The sequence below is a fragment of the Stenella coeruleoalba genome (genome assembly GCF_951394435.1).
Source record: "Stenella coeruleoalba genome assembly, chromosome: 21".
Classification (NCBI taxonomy): domain Eukaryota; kingdom Metazoa; phylum Chordata; class Mammalia; order Artiodactyla; family Delphinidae; genus Stenella; species Stenella coeruleoalba.
This window is the reverse complement of record NC_137167.1, coordinates 3,800,292-3,821,054: the sequence shown is the minus strand read 5'-3', so window position 1 is coordinate 3,821,054 and position 20,763 is coordinate 3,800,292. Positions and strand designations below refer to the sequence as shown.

General features: G+C 40.0%; 1 protein-coding gene across 2 annotated transcripts in view; it reads right to left on the bottom strand.

Annotated features, from left to right (window-relative positions):
• The window catches only part of KAT6A (lysine acetyltransferase 6A), a 110,672-nt gene extending 96,880 nt beyond the window's left edge, over positions 1-13,792 (bottom strand). Inside the window, exons 1-2 of one of the 2 annotated variants that reach the window (XM_079909449.1) lie at positions 12,745-13,792; positions 9,322-10,238 (exon numbers count right to left, since the gene is read on the bottom strand). In XM_079909449.1, the coding sequence (XP_079765575.1) occupies positions 9,322-9,921 (600 nt within the window). In that variant the 5' untranslated portion in view covers positions 9,922-10,238; positions 12,745-13,792. The remainder of the gene's footprint in view (positions 1-9,321; positions 10,239-12,744) is intronic. The other variant, XM_079909448.1, reaches the window with a different exon arrangement.
• Between the last annotated feature and the right edge of the window lie 6,971 nt (positions 13,793-20,763).

Sequence of the window (20,763 nt, the reverse complement as noted above, 5' to 3'; positions counted from 1 at the left end):
CAAAGAGCGAAAAGACTGGAACACTTGATGGAGCAAGGTTCCTAAGGCAGGAAAGAAAAGGATCCTGCACATAAACAGAGATATTACCTCTAGATGCTTCTTTCACGTCCTCTGAAGGGGTAGTAAAGGGGGTAAAAGTAAGTACAAATGTATTTAGGGTAGCGTGGGAAGGGTAAAGCTGGATGAGCTCATATGGTCAGAAAGATTCTCTTCTCTCTATGAAGCAGAATACAGGAGTATCTGCTGAAAATGAGAGAGGCAAAAGGGTTGGAGGGAATATTGAACTGCTGCAGAGAAAACAGACTACAGACACAGACGTACATCCCCAAGCAGAAGACAGAGCTGAGATCTGAGGCCACAAACTTGCAAGTGGCAACCTACCAGTGGGTTTGTGCCATTTTCTTCAAAATGATCGAGTCTCACAGAGGAGCAGGGAGAGGATGGTTGGCTTAATTTCAAGGTTGGGGTTTGCCAATTAGATGCAGGAGTAAAGTGAGTAACTGCAATGATAAACCGTAAGGCCACACAATTAGAAGAAAAGCATTCATGGGGGGATAGGAGGGGCATCAGAATCACACAGGGAACCTTCTTTGAACTACATTCCCTATGGGAAACCTTGATGAGATAAAAGAGCAGGTGCAGCAAGAGTGAAAAGAGAAAAGTGGAAAATTAAGGCAGTTATGGTCACGGAGTAGAACAAAATTCAGGTTTCCAGAGGTACCCTGTCCTGGGTTCAAAGTGCGTTCATGAGAGTAGGTGTGAAATGTGCTGTTTCCTGTATCTGAATTTCAATCCCTAGGCAATTCTGTCCCCTGACTCCCTCAGCCAGTTCCCACCACAGGACATGTTGGTTCGAAGCGCTAGAGCAGGGGTTCTCAACCCTAGCTGCATATCAGATGCACATGGAGACTTCAACAAACAAACAAATAAACAAACTGAAATCTGGGCCCCACTGTTGGAGTCTAATTGGCTTGGTGGTTATTTTTTAAGGCTCCTCAGGTAATTCTAAAGTGGATTTAGCGTCGAGAACCACTGCTTTAGAAAGAACAGGACTTTAGCTTTATGTTAGAGAATTAAAGGAAAACAGACTGGCATGAGAAGAAATGAAATAACTAAAGCAGGAAAATGGTGAAAGAGGATCTAAACCCTACGTCAGATATTTAAATATGTCCTGAATAGAAAAGTTAGGAAACTATTAAAACACAGCATCATACTCAACACACACCCAAAAATGTAATGTTTCCAAGAGTTCTGTTATAGGTTCTAGAAAACTCAGGAGTTAAATGCTTCGCTGTAGCCAATGACTAAGAAAAAAGACAAACCTGCACTGTACTAAGCAGAAAGAACTGAAAACCAACACTGAACAACAGCTCTCTAGGTCAACTACAGTTCACAACTCCCTGGAGGAAAAGGCAGCCTACAGTGAAAGCACGATAATAATCTCACGTACATGGACTCTACCTCTTCTGCACAAAAGGTAAAGGAATCAGCTGTCTTCTTTCACATATACAAAGGTTTTAAGTTTTTTAGTCTGCCTGATTGTCTTTCTACAGCAGTCACTTTCTCCTTAACAAGTTTTACCAATAATCTTAAAACCACCTACTGCAAATCTAAATGCTACACTCCTATAATCTCTATGCTTAATTTAACCCTAAACCAAATAGTGCCATACTACTCTATCCAATTATTTTATAACTGTCCCCAATCTTAACCTTTATTTGCCACTTCCTAGTCTATTTGCTAAGTTTTACAGCAAAGTAAAAGTTAAAAGTAATGCAGAGATGAACGGTTAGTCATAAAGACCAAAAAAGACAAACATGACCTGTTGCCTGTTGCCTTCCCTGTAAGGTTTGTTTACTGGTATTAACAAACTCACCCAGAACCAAGATACTATGTATACATAACAATGAGTGATGAACTGTACACTTCTAGGCCACCCATATTTAATGCCTTTAATGAGAATTACTTCATTAATTAATAGAAAGGCTTGTACCTTTCTATCTCCGTCTTAAATATTTTAAGTTCAAACCAATTACCCAAATCATGCGGACATCGTGAGTTGCAGACGTTCTGAAAATTAGACTTAACTGGAAGTGGACATTTTTTCCAAAACTCAAGGAGTACTTCATCTCCCAGCATTAGGGTAGTTTAACATGTTCTCCTAATATTTAGCTAAAACAGAAGAAAACTTTCTAATTCCTCTAGTTTGGGTCATAAGAAAGCAGTCTTTTCCAAAAACAAAACAAAACAAAAAACTGTTTCGACTTTCTGGAGTCTTCAAACACCGAAACAAGCAGATTTACATATTTGTGGTTTACAAAAACCACCAAAATTCTCTACACCAGGGTTCATCCTATGGTTTCCATTAAGGAAGAGATTTCTAACAATGTTATTTTATACTCGTTGCTCTCTAAAACTGTAAGACAGTACTACAGCCTAACGAAAAAAGCACAGAACTGAGAAGGGCCCGACCACTTCTCCCAGACGCAATTAACTTCCTGTGGGGCATTAAGCAAGACACTCAAATCTCTCTGACCCTCAGTTTCTCTATTTGTGAAATAAGATGAGAATCATTTTTATCCAAGATTGCTACTGGCTACAAGTTCTACAAAATGGAGATGATTCTACCCTTTATTTTTTCTAAGAATGTAACTATGCTTTGTAAGAATAATCCAAAATAAAAATTACATACCTTAATAAAAATGTACACTTTAATATAAAATATTAACATAAAACATATAAAACATAAATAAATATATAAAATATACTGTAATCAAAAAATATACCTTACTCAACACTACAGCCAGACTTATTTTTTCTTAGCAGGTCTTTTTCTTTAATTGCTAGCAGTTAAAAACTATTTTGACCCAGAATGGCATTCTGCAAATCTAAATGCTACACTCCTATAATCTCTATGCTTAATTTCAACCCTAAACCAAATAGGGCCATACTACGAACTGTTTCTTCACCTGTCCCTTAATAAAGTTGAAAGTAATTCTTTTGACTTGAATTTACAGAGTTATGTACAGTGCTGATGAAAGCCATCTGTTGGGAACTTTGACTTTCCTGTCAAAAGGAGAAAACCAGAAGAAACAGCCTAGATTTTCCTGGGAACCAGCTGCAGCTGAATGAGTCCTAATCCTACTCCAGCTGGGAAAAGCAGAAGGGTGAAGTGGCTACTGGCTTAATTCATCTGCTGCAGATTCTTTATGAACTGACTCCACCCCTGAGTAGCCAACTGGTAAACAACTTTACCAGACTGAGGCTCTTAATTAATCCCTATATGTAACATTTACTTGGTTCTTTAAAAAATTTCAAATCAGAGCATGAAAAGTATTCAGTATTATAATTTTAAAAAACATTTCCCAGTTCACTAGAAACAACATTTTTAACTCTAGTTTAACCAGCAAACTTGGCACCCAGATTCAGTCCTCTCACATATCTAAGAAACATGTCAGTGTAAATATACTTTATCCACTATTCTAAATAGAAAGGGAAGAAATATCTGTGAAGGAGATTCTTACAACCTCAAGAAACCTGGAATGATACAATATTTCTTTCCCCAGATTCATCGCACAGTTCCTGTTATCTATTTGCTTTCATAGTATTAACAGTTAAGTACAATGTAAAAAAGTGCTGGCCCACGTGTCCGAATGAACTGAATAAAAAACAGGCAGCAGAATAAGAAAATAATGTATTTTGCATATATTTATTTTCCATTTGGCATTTTATAAGAAGCCATAATAAAAACTTGTATTATTAAATAGCTATTATATAAATATATCATGCCTATAAAACTTAACCATGTAAAGTTCTTTTGAGACTTCAATAAGAAAGTACTCAGAACAGTGCCCAACACACTGTTAGGCCTTAACAAATGTTAGCTATTAATAGGTTTCTACAAGCAACTGCTTACATTCCCTTGGCCTCCTGATACAGGATAAAGAAAGAGGTTAGAAGCAATTTGTAGTACTATCTGATGTCTTCGTTAATTTCTTCCATTTATTTCATCAATTTACAAGAAGTTAGCCCAAGAAAGAGTAAAGTGTTAGCAACTGTAACTCTAAGAAAAATGTTTAGGTTGTGTGCACTGGCTGGGTACAAAAGTTTGATCAGCAATGGCTAAATCAAAGGTTGCTTTAGTAGCTCAAGTTTTCTTTCAGGGTGTGTCATGGACTGAAAACTACCAAAGCACACATAGCTCAAAGGCTAACTAGAAGACCAAAAAAGTATCTGTACAGGGACTTCGCTGGTGGCGCAGTGGTTAAGAATCCGCCTGCCAATACAGGGGACATGGGTTCGAGCCCTGGTCCAGGAAGATCCCACATGCCGCGGAGCAACTAAGCCCATGCACCACAACTACTGAAGCCTGCGTGCCTAGAGCCTGTGCCCTGCAACAAGAGAAGCCACCGTAATGAGAAGCCCGCACACCACAACGAAGAGTAGCCCCCGCTCGCCGCAACTAGAGCCTGCACACAGCAATGAAAACCCAACACAGCCAAAAATAAAATTTTTTAAAATATCTGTACAATTGATTGTATTTAAATAAATATTGCATTACAAACATATCTCTGCCTGAGTTATTTTTAAATTTCTGTTTTTCTTTTTAAATAGAACAAGTCTGCTGAGACGAAGTCAGTTTATATTAACCACGTTTATATTTAATCCACCTCAATGACTTGTTAGTAACAAATTTTTATTTCTAGCCAGTTTCTCCTCAGGACCCAGGATATTTAAGAGTCACCAAAAAATGGTACAAACAATGATGTAAGAAATGTACAATTACTGTAATTATAATTAATGTAATTAATTATAATGTAAGAAAATATAACTACTGAGATCAATCAGTTGCAAACTCGGTGACATTACAAAATCTACAATATTCATGTCGCTGTATCCTTGCCATTACTTGAAAAATAAAGTCAACTACATGAGGTTAGGACAATTTTCACTAAAATAATCCTTCTTCACTTAAAGACTGATACAGTTGGCATTATCCTCCATTCCCTCCCCCATGATGTAAGAATTAAAACTTGCAACTTAAAAAGTTTCCCAATAATTTTACTATGAAATACACTTCCTTGCATGCTCTCATAAGGATTTTTAAATTGAGAACTTCTTCCACTTTTTACTACTAATGTATCTCTTCTCAACTTTTCTGTAGCACCTTTACTTTGCAGTTTTTTGGTGTGCCTGTGTTTTTTTTTTTTTTTAAATAGACAATCATTCTGCCAAGCAGTCAACACACCCCTGAATTTAATAGCATGGACAATTACTAAAAAGTATGATAGCAACAAAATATCTGAAAACAACATTACCAAGCTTACATTTATAAACAATTTTATCATATCACTGTTCTAACACATAACATGTGAAACAATTTTACAATAAAGGCCATTTCCAAATAGCTAAATCAAAACTATCATTCTTAACTCTCGTAACCTGAAAACATATTTCCATTCTAATCAGCAACTCTACATCAAATACCAAAGTTCCTGTCAATGCCCCTTTTATTCTATGAATTTAAAATGCCAAGTTCCAGTAACACAAAATAATCTGGACTGCACTAAGAGTTTACTGAATTGTGATATAACTTATATTAGAAGGCTAGTATTTATCATTTGATCTTTCTGCTCCAAGTCACCTAAATAATAACATTAATAACCTAATGGGTAATAAGCTAAACAATAACATTAGTTGACAATATCTTCTCTTCCTTTCCCAAGTGGAATGCTTCAGCAAAATATAATTCTGTTCCACAATACTCCACAGGCTAACAACACTTTCCTGATGTGGCTGATTACCATAAGCGTATAGTTTTCTGTACTAGTAATATGGAACATAAGCTTTAGATATTCAAGTAAATTATTCTTTGTGTAAAATGAACCCAGAAATTTGAAATGAAGGTGAAAATTACTCCTGAAAGGGAAATGGAGACTCAGTGTCCAAAGTAATTCTTTTAATGGACCATTAGAATCTCAAATAATAATTAGCCTCACCCAAGAAACATCTCATTCTTTCTCAGAGATTCACAATACCTAATTGTTACCAAAAAAAAAAAATAGTGAATGCAAAAAACTAAGTTATATTTCATAAGCTAAACAAACGTTGCAAAAAAGTTATTTCACATTTCTATGCCTTAATCCCCAACAGGACCTAAACCCTAAATGCACTGTTCATGGTAGATGCCTAAATGCTTACTGAATAAATAATGAATAAATGAAGTAAATGAACAAATTATCTTACAGTAATATCTGTATTTCAAAAAAAAGAGAAATTTGCAAGGAGGACGTTGTTATTTAAGCTAGTTACACACTATCACCCTCACCCATATCCCATAATTCAAGGGAAAGCAACATTTTGTCCCAAATGAAAGCACTCTATTACAGCCATGCAACCAATCCCAAACTACAAATCAGAAGACTTCAGTGACATCTGAAAGGAAAATGAAACACAAAAAATATCTTTAAGAAAAAAAAAAGTCATGCAGACCAAACTGTTTTTTTAATTTATGGACCTCAGGTATACAAAACTAGATTATTCATAATCTCTGGTTTCTGATACGTTCTTAGTGCTGGTTCAAAGTAAATTTTAGAATTCATTCTATGACAGAAAGAGAAAAAAGGGACGCAGCCAGTGAAATGGGAACGGTCGGGGGGCGGGACATGTCCTTTTACAATCAGAGAATGTGCCTTGAAGTTAACACCAAGAATATTTACAATTGTGTACTTGAATGCGGTGACAGGCATTATACCCAACAACTCCCAAGAGGCAGTAGGTATCGCTGTCACAAAGACTCTGGAGCCAGAATGCCCAAGTCCAAAACCTAGCTCTGTCACCTAATACCTTTGTGACTCGGACAAGTTACTGAACCTCTTTTATGCCTCAGTTTCTCCATCTGTAAAACAACAGTACCTATCTCATTGAGTTATTTGAGGATTAAACGAGTTAATATATGCCTGGCTGTAAAGTAACGTCTGGCATATAGTATAAATACATCATTAAGTTAAATAAACTCACCATAAACTACAACAACCTAAAGTTAGTACAGCAAATCTCCCTTATAACATGGATAAAACTTTTAAATCACAGTATCTCCAGATTCTCCCTCAAGTGAAAACACACTTAAGTTCAAGTGTCTTCACAAAAACTCTTAAAAATATTTCTGTACAGCTATCTCACCAAAAACAGCAAAACAAAAACCACTCAGTGGCTGAAAAGTTAATGTACAGTTCCTTCCAAAGGTTAATAATCACAATAAAAGTTAGAACCGTATAGAAAAAAGAAGAACGTACTCAGGCTGCTCCATAGTCCCTGAACTTCATCTCTCACCCACAGCTGAGCAGACCAGTAGGTACACATGCACTCCAGAGCAGGTAAGGCCACCACAGCTCCAAGCAGAGTGCCTGGCCCACAGTAAGTGCTCAGTAACTATTTGCTGAATTAATTAATGCCCTAAAAGTGAAACTACTTCTAGCCTACACTTTCCTTTCTCCACCCCTGTCAAATATAATCTGGATAATTTTTTTAAAGAATATCTAGGTTTTCATAACAGCAAATCAATCAATTCCAAATGGGGAATGATTGGACAGTTTTGTTTTTTTTAAAAAAAGAGGAAAGTAGTTAAATACAACAAAAGGAACAAACGTAATCTGTTCATAGGAGGAATAATTCCTTGCCCTAGAGTTTACTGTATTATTATTTTTAATGTGAGCTTTTCATATCTTTGGGGAAAGTCATGCACAAAACTTAACCACTGAACATAAGACTCCATTCAAAAATATATAATGGATCTCATCAACTCTAATTTTGTAGATACTATCATAAGTTTGTTTCCCAATCAGACCAGTACAAATATACAAAAGTCTACTCAACGAAACACAATTTTTCCAAGTTTAGTTACTTTGGTTAACAATACTGTATATTAAAGTTATATAAACCAAAGAGATGTTCCTAACCAAAGCAAACCAGCAGATCTCTACTGGATTAAACATTTTTTTAATGCAAAGGTCTCAGGCTCAGCTGCAAAATAAGGATTGCTGGATTAGATGGTTCTTAAAAGTCCCTTTCAAAAGTAAAATCCTAGCGGGACCTCCCCAGACACGGGTTCAAGCCCTGGTCTGGGAAGATGCCACATGCCGCGGAGCATGAACCATGTTATGAATGGGATTGCCTATTAATCCATGACTCCATCAGAATCATTTTAAGGGTAGTAACAGTAAGATAATGCTTCTATTTCAAAGTTCACAGGGAAAACTGAACCTTAAAATAGATCTCTAAAACCTGCATCCAAAAAAAAAACCTGTTCATTTTCAGTTGCTATTTAAACAAAAATCTACTGGTGGGTTACTAACTGCAATGAATTTAGATCAAATCTCAAATATTTTAAAATACATTCAATGTTAACTTTAGAATCTTAACACCCTAGAAGTAGCCTCCACGATCTTAAGCAATGACGATGATGTTACTGGTGTACAGTAAGGTGTGCAACAACTTAAAGTACAGCCACTCCCCACAGAACCACAATTCAGAACACCTGAAATAAATTCACAGCTAAGACACCAGGTCAACGTACAAAGGAGCTGCTAACAAAACTCTCCTCATCCTCAAATATCTATTTAAGGGCCAAGATTGACTGTTAAGAAGACATACTTTCAATGGTACAAAATAATGGCATAAAACACACAGCACAGTAAAGTATACCATTTGAGTATCAAGACTCCGGACTCCCCAGAACTTTAGGAACATAGGCTACTGTATTCCTGATGCATGCAGTTACACCTGTCGTAAATAATAATGTTTAGGACTTCATCATATGCAAAAAATAAAGCATGACCAAAAGTTAGAATACAAAGAGCAAAAATAAGAATTGCTAAATCTGCTTAGCCACTACTATGGTCAGGATAATCGGTCTCATTCCTGTCTAGTAATCGGCATCAAAACGGAAAAAAGAAAGAAGACAGGTTCTTAAAGTCTCCAGCATTTGGCTGCTCATCAACTTCAGCAATAAAGTATTATAAGAACTTTTATGTAACAGGTTTAAAGTTGTGTGCTACTTTTTAATTCTAATCTAGGTATGTTCTTTTAGGCAGAGCAATACTCTACACTTTGAATCTTAGTCATCAAATATGTCAAAGTATCAGAACAATTAGCATCTACTGAGTTCTCACACCTAGAATTCACCAATAAAAAACAGGAGGTGATTATTCCACAAAAGGCCCCAAACACCAACGGTAACTTCTATTCAACTTCCTAGAAATGTGGCTTTGTAGCATGCTGTATCATCAGCTCTGTGAACACTGATGCATAGGCCATTCTTACCTTATCCTTTTCATGTGGAAGGAGTGACACTGGAGGTAAAGAAGAAAGAGACTCACAACTCTCTTTCCCATCCACATTGGTTGCTTTAGTGTTGAGCCGATAAAGAGGTCCATCTTTAAGGAGTCTGCCGTGGCCAACGGCGCGTTTAATAGCCAATCGTAACTGCTGGTGAAAGCCAGAGGCAGCACCGCCTCCAAACAATGCAGACACATCCTTCTGACCTTTCAAAAAACGTTCAATGCTTTTCAAAGTTGAGCCACCGGACTCTGCCAAGCCCTCGACTGCCCGCTTGATCAGTTTATTCCAGTCTACATTTTGTTTATTATCCACTTTTCCATGGTTTCGAGGTTTAGGAAGTGCTATTCGCCCAGGATTATCAGGATCTTTATAGGAATTGAGTCCTTTATTTGAGACTTTCAAAATTGTTCCATCTTTGACACTCAACTCCAATTGTTCTAAAACAGTTTTACGATCCAAGCCATGGGATGAAGACACTGCATTGCATATCCTTTCTTCTGAAGGACGCTGTTTTTGCTTCTTCACTTTTTTGATGGCCTCCAAAATCCACTCCGTATACAGCGGGTTGGCGAGTTTTACCATGGTGAAGGATTCTGTATATCCATAGAGTCGTTATCCCTTATCCTGATGCTGAGTAAGTTTTACACCATGGAAAACAACATTCCCGGAAGCTGGGAACCAGTTAACCATAGCATACAAGTTTTCTGGCCTGAGTCCTTCCTCCTTTCACAAAACAGAGTGCCTCCCCACTTTTACTTTAGAAACCAAAACAACCTGTTATCTGAAATATCTTCAAACTTCTCAACAAACTTCTCAATAGCACCACACATGGGTCTGTTCATAAAGTTGTAAGAACTCAAGAACATCTCATTCCCAGCAGAAAAATGTGCATCTTATGCCTGGAAAACAATTAAAACAAGGTCAGTTTCCTATCAAGGCCCGTTTTATAAATACACTGGAACTGAAACATCCTAGTCTTTAAAGCACTCAGTGTTCACTGAGCACCTGTAGGAGTCTGATCATGTTTCCATCAACATTCCAAAACGATCATGTATGTAAACCACTGGAAAAACGAAGAAAAGGAAGAAAAGATTAAAAATTAGGATACAATGAGGAAACAAGACGAGATGCACTGTGAATGACCTTAGGCTACAACTAACCAGGGGGGTGCTGGCTATTCTGCCCTCCACAATCTCTGCTCACCAGTCTATGAATTGAAACTCTTCCTTGACATCTTTCTCCAAGAAACTATTCAGCACTTCAACAAGTATCTAGATTAGCAGAAAGAATCCTGCAATGAAAGTAAGAGTGAAACTTTCATCTATCAAAATTCCAGACATTCAGCCTGGATGAAAACAGTCAATAAGATGGACAGAAAACCATTGAGAAAATTTTAACTATTGCATATAGTAAAAGAAACAAATACAATTTCCACAAACCAAGTTCACGTTTTAAGTATGATATTACTTTCAACATTCCAAGTGGAAACAAAATTAACATTTTGGAAATAGTCAAGTGCAAAAAGTGTTCAAAGAATTTTTTTTAATTCCAATTTCCTTCAAATTTTAGGAATCACATGCTGATAAGCTTCTCCTAGTAACATTCAATATACTGGAGAGAGTCCAACAACTGTCAAAATGTTCATAACCAATCTACAGACATAGCAACTAGAAATGAGAATGGCCCAGAATCACTGGCTTCAAATGTACACACTACATATCAAATGTACAGCACAGGAGAAAAATGTATTGCCTGTCTGTAGTCTAAAGAGAAGACGACCTCGTAAAGATTCAAGATTGCTGTCCTGAAATGAACATGAATGAATAAGACACCAACGTATACTTATACACACACACATATATGTTTGTACACACACACACACATACGTTGCCTCTCCAGGATCAAAGTCAGTATTCTTTCAGACAAAAGAATCTGGCAGATACAAATCTTTTTGAAAATCACCAAAATAATGAATTCCGAATCTAATAACTTCTTTGCTTCCAAAAATACATTTACCTTTACCTAAATGTTTTTTAGAACTCCAAGGAGTACTCTGAGGAGCACTTACAACATAAACATCCTAGAAAAATGGCTCCCACAGTAATCGTTCTTCCGAGTGCCTCTAAAATCAAAAGGAAAACTAACAGATATGAAGAAACTGATAGTATTACTCTGATAAGAAAAGGCTGAAGGAAACACGCAAACCTGAGCCAAGACTTCTTTTCTAAATTAGCTGACTGAAAAGCAGTCCCCCGAGGGAAGAACTCAGCTTCACCGTGGTGAGAGTCTCGAGAGGACAGAAATCACGGTATTACTCGGAGTGGGTGCATTACGGAGGCATTAACGCTACAATGAAATGAGAGGCTTCAGCCCGAGTTGCAGACGCTGGGCCCGTCCTGGCTGCTTAACCTCGCAGGTGAGAGAACGAAGGACAGTCACCCGCGGTCTCTCGGGCCGGGATGCGCACGGGTCTTCAGGTCTTCAGTAAGCGAAGCGCCTGCAGACCTGAGCTTTAACTCCAGGAAAGTACCCCGGCGGCCGGAGAGAAAGTGCAGCTCGCCTCCGGCAGTCCTTCCCCGACCTCCATCCCCCCCACCTCCCCGCGAACGCCTCTTCGCGCTCTATTTTTAAAGGGAGAGAAACTTCAGAAACTTGTAACGGCACCAGCCCGCGGCTTGCCGACGGGGAGTCGGCGGCTCCCACCGGACGGGAACGGAACCCGAGGACGAAGTTAACAATGAAATCACGTGAAAGAGTTGAGAGCCGCACATCTGCGCTCCCAGCTTCGCCGAAGCCGCGGCCGCCCGGAGGCAGGTCCCGGGCGGTGGGGCGCGGGCGGGCCTGGCGGCTCCGCGCTGACAGGCGCCCGCCGCCCCCGGCGCCGGGGCTGACAGCCCGGCGCACACGCCGCCGCACGTGCGCCCTCCGCACCACAACACGGCCGCCTGTCACCCCGCGCCGCGCGGCCGCAGGGGCCGAGCGCGAGCGCCGGGAGCGCGGGCGCAGGGGCCGGGCAGGCCGGGCGGCGGGCGCAGGAGCCAGGCCGGTGGGCGCGCCCCGAGGGAGAGCCGGCCGCCTGCACGGCCCGCCCGCGGCTTCGCGGCCTGGGCCACCGCCGCCGCCCCCTCCCGGCTGCCCGCTCCCCGGCCGAGCCCGGCCCGGGCCGCCGGCGGCGGCGCGCGGGCCGCGGGGCGGGGGAGCCGGGAGCCGGGCGCCGGCCGGGCGCGAGGGGGCGGCCGCGGCGCCCCAGCCCGAGGCCTGGCGCAGAGCAGCGGGAGGCGGCGCAGGCCGCGGCGGGGCCTGCAGCGGCCACCGGCCCCGCGAAGCGGCGAGGCGGGTCCCGGAGCGGCTCAGCCTCGGGCTTGACGGACGGGGGCGGCCGGGGGCGGCCCCTCGACTACTTACCGGGGGAGAAGAGCGCCGGGTAAGCGGGGCCCCGGGCCGGACCGCGGAGATGCCCCAAACTGACACGGCCGCCATCTTGGAGACAGTGAGCTCCGGCCGGGGGGAGGGGAGGCGAGGCGGTGGAACAGCCGCGGGGGGAGGGGAAGCGTCGCGAGGGAACGGCTGCCTGGGGGAGGGCGCGGGAACAGCCCGAGAGCTAGGCGAGCGGGAGGGGGAGGAAGGGGCAGCGCGGGAGGGGGACGGCCGAGGAGCGGGAAGAGCTGGGCCGAGAGCCGGGAAAGGCCGGAGGGCGGGGCGGGGCAGGAGGGAAGAGCCGGCCGGGCGGATCACGTGGGGCCGGTACAAAAGGCCAAAGCCAAAGCGGGAGGAGGACTGGAGGAGGCCGGCGGTCGGGGGCGCCTGCTCGCCCCTCTAGCGCGGTTGGGCCGGGACGATGGCCGGGGCAGGAGGTGCTGTGTCCCCATTGCACAGCTGGGGAAGCAGAGGGTCGCGCCGGGGTGGGGAGGCATCGGTGCGGCGCGGAAATCCGGTAGGATCTGAACTCTGATGGCGCCTGTGTTTACCGTCACCGAGCCTCCCTCCGCACCGCGGTGCCCGCGCCCCGCTCCCACGGCGACTCCCCGGAACCGGGTCGGGAGCTGGGGCGGAGGGCGGGGAGAAGGCCGCCTCGCTTCATCATTCCCTGTCTGCGCGCATCTTCTCCCCACACATCCACCCCTTTGCGGGAAAATCAGTAGGTGCGAGGAGGAGGGGAAGGGTAGAAAGTTGGATGCCGTGTCGAGCCCTTTCACCACAATGACCTCATCCTCCCTACCCCAGGAGACTTGTTGGACCTCACCAGAGCCATCTTTGTAGGGACCAGCGAAGGCTCGGTGGTGAGATCCGCACAGGTCACACAGCTGTCTGGTGGCACACTTCTGAGTTTGGAGCCTCCATTTGTCTAATGCCGACGCCTGTCTTGTACCCGTGCCCTACGCAGCACTGCTCTTGTCCGAATTTATGGCTGAGCTGCGGACTGGCACTTTTCATGGCCTGCCTGTCCTCTACTGGCTGCATGGATGTTTCTTTGTCTGGTCTCTCTTCCAGTTTAAACTCCTGAGGCAGAGACTGAGTCATACTTTTTATTAGCCTGCATTCCCTGGAAGGGCAGTAAATGACAAATGAAAAGACATACTAAATAATTGATAATCTTGTGAGGAAGCGTTTTCCTGCCACTGGACCTTTTTATCTGGTAGACTATTCTCCCCAACACCTCCTCGTTTTATCTCAGCTTTACCTTTTAAAGTGCACCTTCTCGCTTACTACCTTATCGTCTACTTCCTTTTCTGAACTTTTGTAGTTTGACCACTTGCCCTGTTTTTCGTGTGGCACCGGTTGTGTGGCCTCATCTACGTTTTATGAATGCATTCCCAGGTATATTCTCTTCTAGGATGCCTCTTTGCATCTCTAGTGGCATAGAGTTGTGCAAGCAGTACAGACTCCAAAAAATGTTGCTAGTGAATGAACATTATTTCAGTTACTAAGAGATTGAATTTCCACCCCCCTAATCAAGCCCTGCCTTGTTTATACCTCAACCTATACTTTCCTGTCTCTATAGCTTTTCTCTACTCTAATCCTTAGCCTTATTGTTCTATACCATAGACTGTCTAGACCATTCAATAATAACATAACAACTTATATTTTCAACTCAGTATCCTACCACTGACAACTGCTAACGTCAGTGTGATGTGGTGAGATTTACTGAATCACCTACTGCCAAGCCCCATCCCCAAACTAGGAGAGAAATTTGGGGATAGAAAATAATCTATTAGAATATTTTCCATCCTAGATGAATCAGATAGATGCAGTCTCAGGTAAAATAAGAGATATTTGTAATGAAAATACATTTGGGGGGAAGAAGTGGGGGAAATTCTCTTTTCAAAGAGTAAAGCAATGTTTTTATTTCCCAAAGAGGACAGGTAAAGTCATATTAATAGAAAGAAAATGAGTTCTTCATGTGAGACTAGTGTGTGGTCTTCAGAAGAAAAATAATACAGAGATGAGTTGTGTTTGCTTTTGGTTAATTTAGAAGGAAACTAGCCACAGGCATTCCTGTGAAAAGACCAAACTGGAGTTTAAGCACACAGTAGCAAGAATTTAAAACAATTTGCAACAACAAAGCACAGTTTAGCTTTTCAAACAGCTTCTACAGAGACTCTTTGCTTTACATTTGCATAACTTAATGGCACATTCAGGCGGTCTTCTCAAAATAAAAGATTTGCAGCAAAGACATATTAAGGTCTTCATCTTTTGCATGTTAAAAAACAAAATCCACAGTACTGGGAGGACAGCTTCTCTTTGGTTCAAGCTTCCTCAGAATTCAGCCATGCAGGGCTGGCAGCTAAAAGTTCTTCCCCCTTCCACATTTCGCTCTAGGAATCCCTGCCCTTTCAGTAGTATCTGTTATAAACTACAGTTTATGCAGAGTCCAGCTAAGCCTAAAATTGGAAGGCTGCTGTATCCTTGTTTCAACAGGAGTTTTTAGTTCATTTACATTTAATATAATTACTGCTGTATTTAGATTTATACCTGCCATCTTATTATTCATTTCCTTTGTCCATTTACTTTATATCCCTTATTCTCTTATTTCTTGCCTTTTGAATTAATTTAAATATTTAAGTATACCATTAACCTCCTCTATCAGTTTATTAATTATACATTTCTAAAGAAATCTTAGAGATTACAGCATTCCTGATTGACTTATTACACTCTAATATAAATGATTACTTTTACCACTTTCCCCCAAATGCTAAGAGCTTAGAGTAATATTGTGCCTCCACTTACCCCTTCCCCTTTTGTGTTTATTGTCATGGATTTTAATTGTGCATATATTTTAAACCATACAAGGTTTTATAATCATCGTACTGTCAATACTCATTATATTCGCCTACATATTTACCCTTTATGTTGCTTCTTGTTCCAATATACATTTATGTGCTTATGACTGGAATTTTTTTCCCTCTGTTTGAATATTCCTCTGTTCAGAGCAGGTCTGCTGGAGACAATTTCTCTCCATTTCTGTTTGCCTCAAAACTTCATTTTATCCTTCGTATTTTTGCTGGGTATAGCAGTCTCGTTTAGCAAGTTTTTTTCAGCACTTCGAAGATCTCCTCGGTTTCCATCATTCCTTTGTTACTCCTTTGGAAAGTAATGTCATTTTTTCCTCTGGCTTCTTTTAGTTTTTTTTGTTTTTTGCTTAGTTTTCAGCCATTTTCCTGTGATGTGTCTAAATATGGTTTTCTTTGTACTCATCCCACTTGGGTCATGGGATGAGTGCCACTTACATAATCCCTTCAATTGGTAGCTTGATATCTTTTCTCTGTTTTAGAAACATCTTGGTCACTATCTCTTCTTACGTCTCTTTTCCTTTTAGGATTTCATGTACACCTATGTCAGAATTTTTCATTGTTTACCATCTGTATTTCCTATTATATTTTTTGCCTCTTTGTGCGTGAGTCTGTACATTTTGTACGCACAATTTAAATCTTATCTTAAATCTATGTATTGAGTTCTTAATATTGATCATTGTATTTTCAAGTTCTAGGATGTTCATGTGATTTTTAAAAAAATAAAATTTAATTCATTTGTAGAAATTTTCCATCTTTTTATTTTTCTCCACTTTTGCCAGTACTTTCTTGAACATCAGTCCCAGCTATTTTAAATCTCTTTCTTATCATTACAATATCTAGATATTCTGTGGGTCTATTTCTATTACATTTTCTTTCCATTGGTTTTTGGGTTTTTTGTTTGTTTGTTTGTTTTTTAAACTAGCTCTTGGCCTGCCTGGTAATTTTTAATAGACTGCCACACATTAAAACTATAGAGGGGGCTTCCCTGGTGGCGCAGTGGTTGAGAGTCCGCCTGCCGATGCAGGGGACACAGGTTCGTACCCCGGTCCGGGAAGATCCCACATATGGCGGAGTGGCTGGGCCCGAGAGCCATGGCCGCTGAGCCTGCGCGTCCGGAGCCTGTGCTCTGCAACAGGAGAGGCCACAACAGTGAGAGGCCCGTGTACCGCAAAAACAAAACAAAACAAAACAAAACAAAAAAACTATAGAGGCTCTGGATAATATTATCCAGATAATATTATCTCCTTTGCAGAGCCCTTAGGAGGACTGAGCACCTTAATAGATCAGAGACTGAATTAACTTATTGTTTTCACTGGATCATTGGTCTGCTGTAAGTACCCCCCACCATACTCAGAACCAGGAAAAGTTTTAAAACTGAAAAGGTCTGTCCCTCCTTCTGATTAGAAGAATGTTTGAACAAGGCTTTGCCTGATGTATCAAGATATAGTTTCCAACGCTTCCTGTGTATCAGAATCACCTGAGTACTTTTTAATAAGTAAAGATTCCAGGATTCCAGGCCAAACCTACTGAATCTGAGTTTCTGAGAGTGAGATGAATTTGACTCTGTGTTTTGAAAAGCTCTCCAAGTAAGAACTTCTGCTCTGTCCATGATTGATTACTGGGGACTGGATTTATCCTCCCCTCTTAAATGACTAGAAAACCTGAAAAAAGCTATATGAAACAACAGTTTTTAGACATTGGGCAATAGACAGTGTAGGACAGTGATGACTGAAGCAAGAGAGGTACACAAGTGGAACCATCTAATTGCCCCAGCCTACTGCATTGAGACAGTATCCAGGCCTCAGCCCAGAGCCCAGCAATATGCTGAGTTGAGGATACAAAGATCACAACTGAGGGAGAGCAAGGTAGCTAACATTTGCAGGACAGAGAACCAGAAAGGGGGGAGGATGTATATATATATATATAGAGAGAGAGAGAGAGAGAGAGAGAGAATCCCAGGTATCTGCAGGGTCTGTGGATGGGTATTAATTTGCACATGTTTGAGAACAAACTAATTGGGGAAAGAACCACCAAAAAATGACAGGTAAAACAATTCCCAGAGCTCCCATGTGGGTGGAAATAGTGCCTGTTTCCAGAAGCCAGAATGGAAAGAGCTTTCAACACTGTTGGCCTTGGGTAGAGTCCTCAGGAGGCTATCATCTTAGTACTGAGGATGAATTTACCCTATATTGGGGGTTAGCAGAGAGATTTGAAGAATAATGGCTGGAGTATTCCCAAATTGAATAAAAACTGTAAATCCACAAATTCAAGGGAGTTTAATGAACACCAAGCAGAATAAACAAAATTATAACCTCACCAAGGCACATTATAGTAAAGTTACTGAAAATCAACGATAAAGAGAAAAATCTTAACATTTGCAAGATTAAAAAAAACACATTACATATAAAGCAACAAAGGTAAGAATTACATTAGACTTATCTTTAGAAACTATACAACCAAGAAGAAAATGAGAAAAAATAACTTTAAATTATTGAAAGATTAAAAACTCCATCTGAAATTCCTTAGTCAGCAAAAAAAAAAAAAAGAATGTCTTTTAGAAATGAAGGCAAAATAAGTTTTTCAGACACTCAAAGAAAAAGCTAAGACAGTTTATCCCTAGCTGACCTGAACTGCCAAAAATGTGAAAAACATTTCTTCAGAAAGAAGAGGAAAGTATATATCCTTTATTAGATGGAAATGTGTGTTTGTAGAAAAGTATTAAGAGTACTGGAAATGAGAAATGTGTGGATAAGTATAATGTTTTTAAATTAATCTCCTTTATAAGATGATTGATTTGAAGGCAAATTAAAGACAATGCACATGGAGTTTAAAACTTATGTAGAATTGGGGCTTCCCTGGTGGTGCAGTGGTTGAGAGTCCACCTGCTGATGCAGGCAACACGGGTTTGTGCCCTGGTCCGGGAAGATCCCACATGCCGCGGAGCGGCTAGGCCCGTGAGCCATGGCCGCTGAGCCTGCGCATCCGGAGCCTGTGCTCCGCAACGGGAGAGGCCACAACAGTGAGAGGCCCGCGTACCGCAAAAAAAAAAAAAAAAAACTTATGTAGAATGAAGTGGATGATGGGGTTGTCTAAGGAAATGGGAGTAGCTGTCACAAGGTTTTACACTGCACATACAGTGATATAATATTTGCAGGTAGACTGGGGTAAGCTAAAGATGCATATTGTAAACTCTAGAGCAACCACTGAAAGGAACAATAACAATAAATCTGAGGTATAGCTAATAGGCCAATACTAGAAATAAAATGGAGTCACAAAATTACTCAATCCAGAAGACAGGAAAAGAAGGAAAAAAGCAAAGAACAGATGAGACAAATAGAAAACTATAGCAAAATGATAGATTTAAACTCAACCATATTGGCAATTATATTAAATATATATGGTATAAACATACAAATAAAAGGTACAGATTATCAGATTGAATAAAAGCATGAGCCAAATATGTAGTGTCTATAAGGAATACATTTTAAATAAAAAGACACAGATAAGTTACTATTAAAAGAATGAGAAAAGATACACCATGCAAACACTAATCAAAAGAATGCTGGAATGGCTGTATTAATATAAAAAAAAGGTAGATTTTAGATCAGGGAATATTACCGGGAATAAAAGTGGATATTTTAGAATGATAAAAGAGTCAATTCATCAAAAGGACTTAACAATCATAAATGTATATAGAACTAATAACAGACCTTCAAAATACTGAAGCAAAAACTGATAGAAATGAAGAGAAATAGACAAATTACAGTTAAAATTTCAACACTCCTGTATCAATAATTGATTAAAAAATCAGTAGAAAGAAAATGAGTAATGATATAGAGTACGTGAAGAACATTGTCCACTAATAGAGATTTATAAAACATTGTACCTAACAACAGAAGAATCCACATTTTCTGCTAGTGCACACAAAATATTCACCAAAATAGACTATATTCTGGATCATGAAACAAATTTTAATATATTCAAGAAGATTGAAATTATACACGTTGTGATCTCTATCAAAAATGAAATTAAGCTGATATTAATTACAGAAATGTATCTGGAAAATCAGTAAATGTTTGCAAAGCAAGGAACACGTGGGTCAAAGAATAAATTACAAGAGAACTTAGAAAGTGTTTTATTGAATGAAAATGAAACATATCAAAATATGTAGAGGCTAGCTAAATCAGTGCTTAGAGGGACATTTAGAGCACTAAACACTTTTATTAGAAGAGTGGGAACAAATCAATTAATGAAGCATCTACATTAAGAAATTAGAAAAAGAAAAGCAAACAAAAACCCCATAGTAAATAGAGGGAGGAAATAATAAAGAGTTGCAATCAATGAAAAGCAGGAAAGCAAAAGAGAAAAATCAATGAAACTAAAAGATGGTTTGTTGAAAAGATTTAAAAAATCAATTAAATTCTAAGGAGACTGACCAGGAAAACAAAAAGAGAAGACATGAATTAACAATATAAATAATGAAAAGAGAGACATAACCTTAGATACTACACACATTAAAAGAATAAGGAATAATATGAACAACCTTATGCCAAAACAGTTGACAACTTAGATTAATGTCATTCCTTGAATAACAATCTACTAAAGGATATACCAGAAGAAATAGATAATTTGAATAATCCTACATCTATTAAAGGGATGGAATTTATAGTTTATAAACCTTCCACAAAGATATTTCAGGGATATATGGTCTCACTGGTAAGTTCTACCAAACATTTAATAAATAAATAAAACCAATTCTCCATAAATTCTTCCAGAAAATTGAAGGGGAGAGAATATTTCCCAACTTATTTTCTGAGGTCAACATTACTCTGATTGCAGCACCAGACAAAGGCATTACTAGAAAAGGAGTATCCTTCATGAATGTGGAAGCACAGATGCAAAATTCTTTCAAAATTTTTAGCAAATTGAATATGACTGTATATAAAACAGATAATATATCATGGCCAACTGGGTTTATCCAGGACTGCAAGGCTGGTTTAACATTTGAAAATCAGTTGAGGTAATAATTCACCATCCTAGAAGACTAAAAAACAAAAAATCATATGATCATCACAACAGATACAGAAAAAGCATTTGACAAAATCCAACATCTATTCCACACAAAAATCTC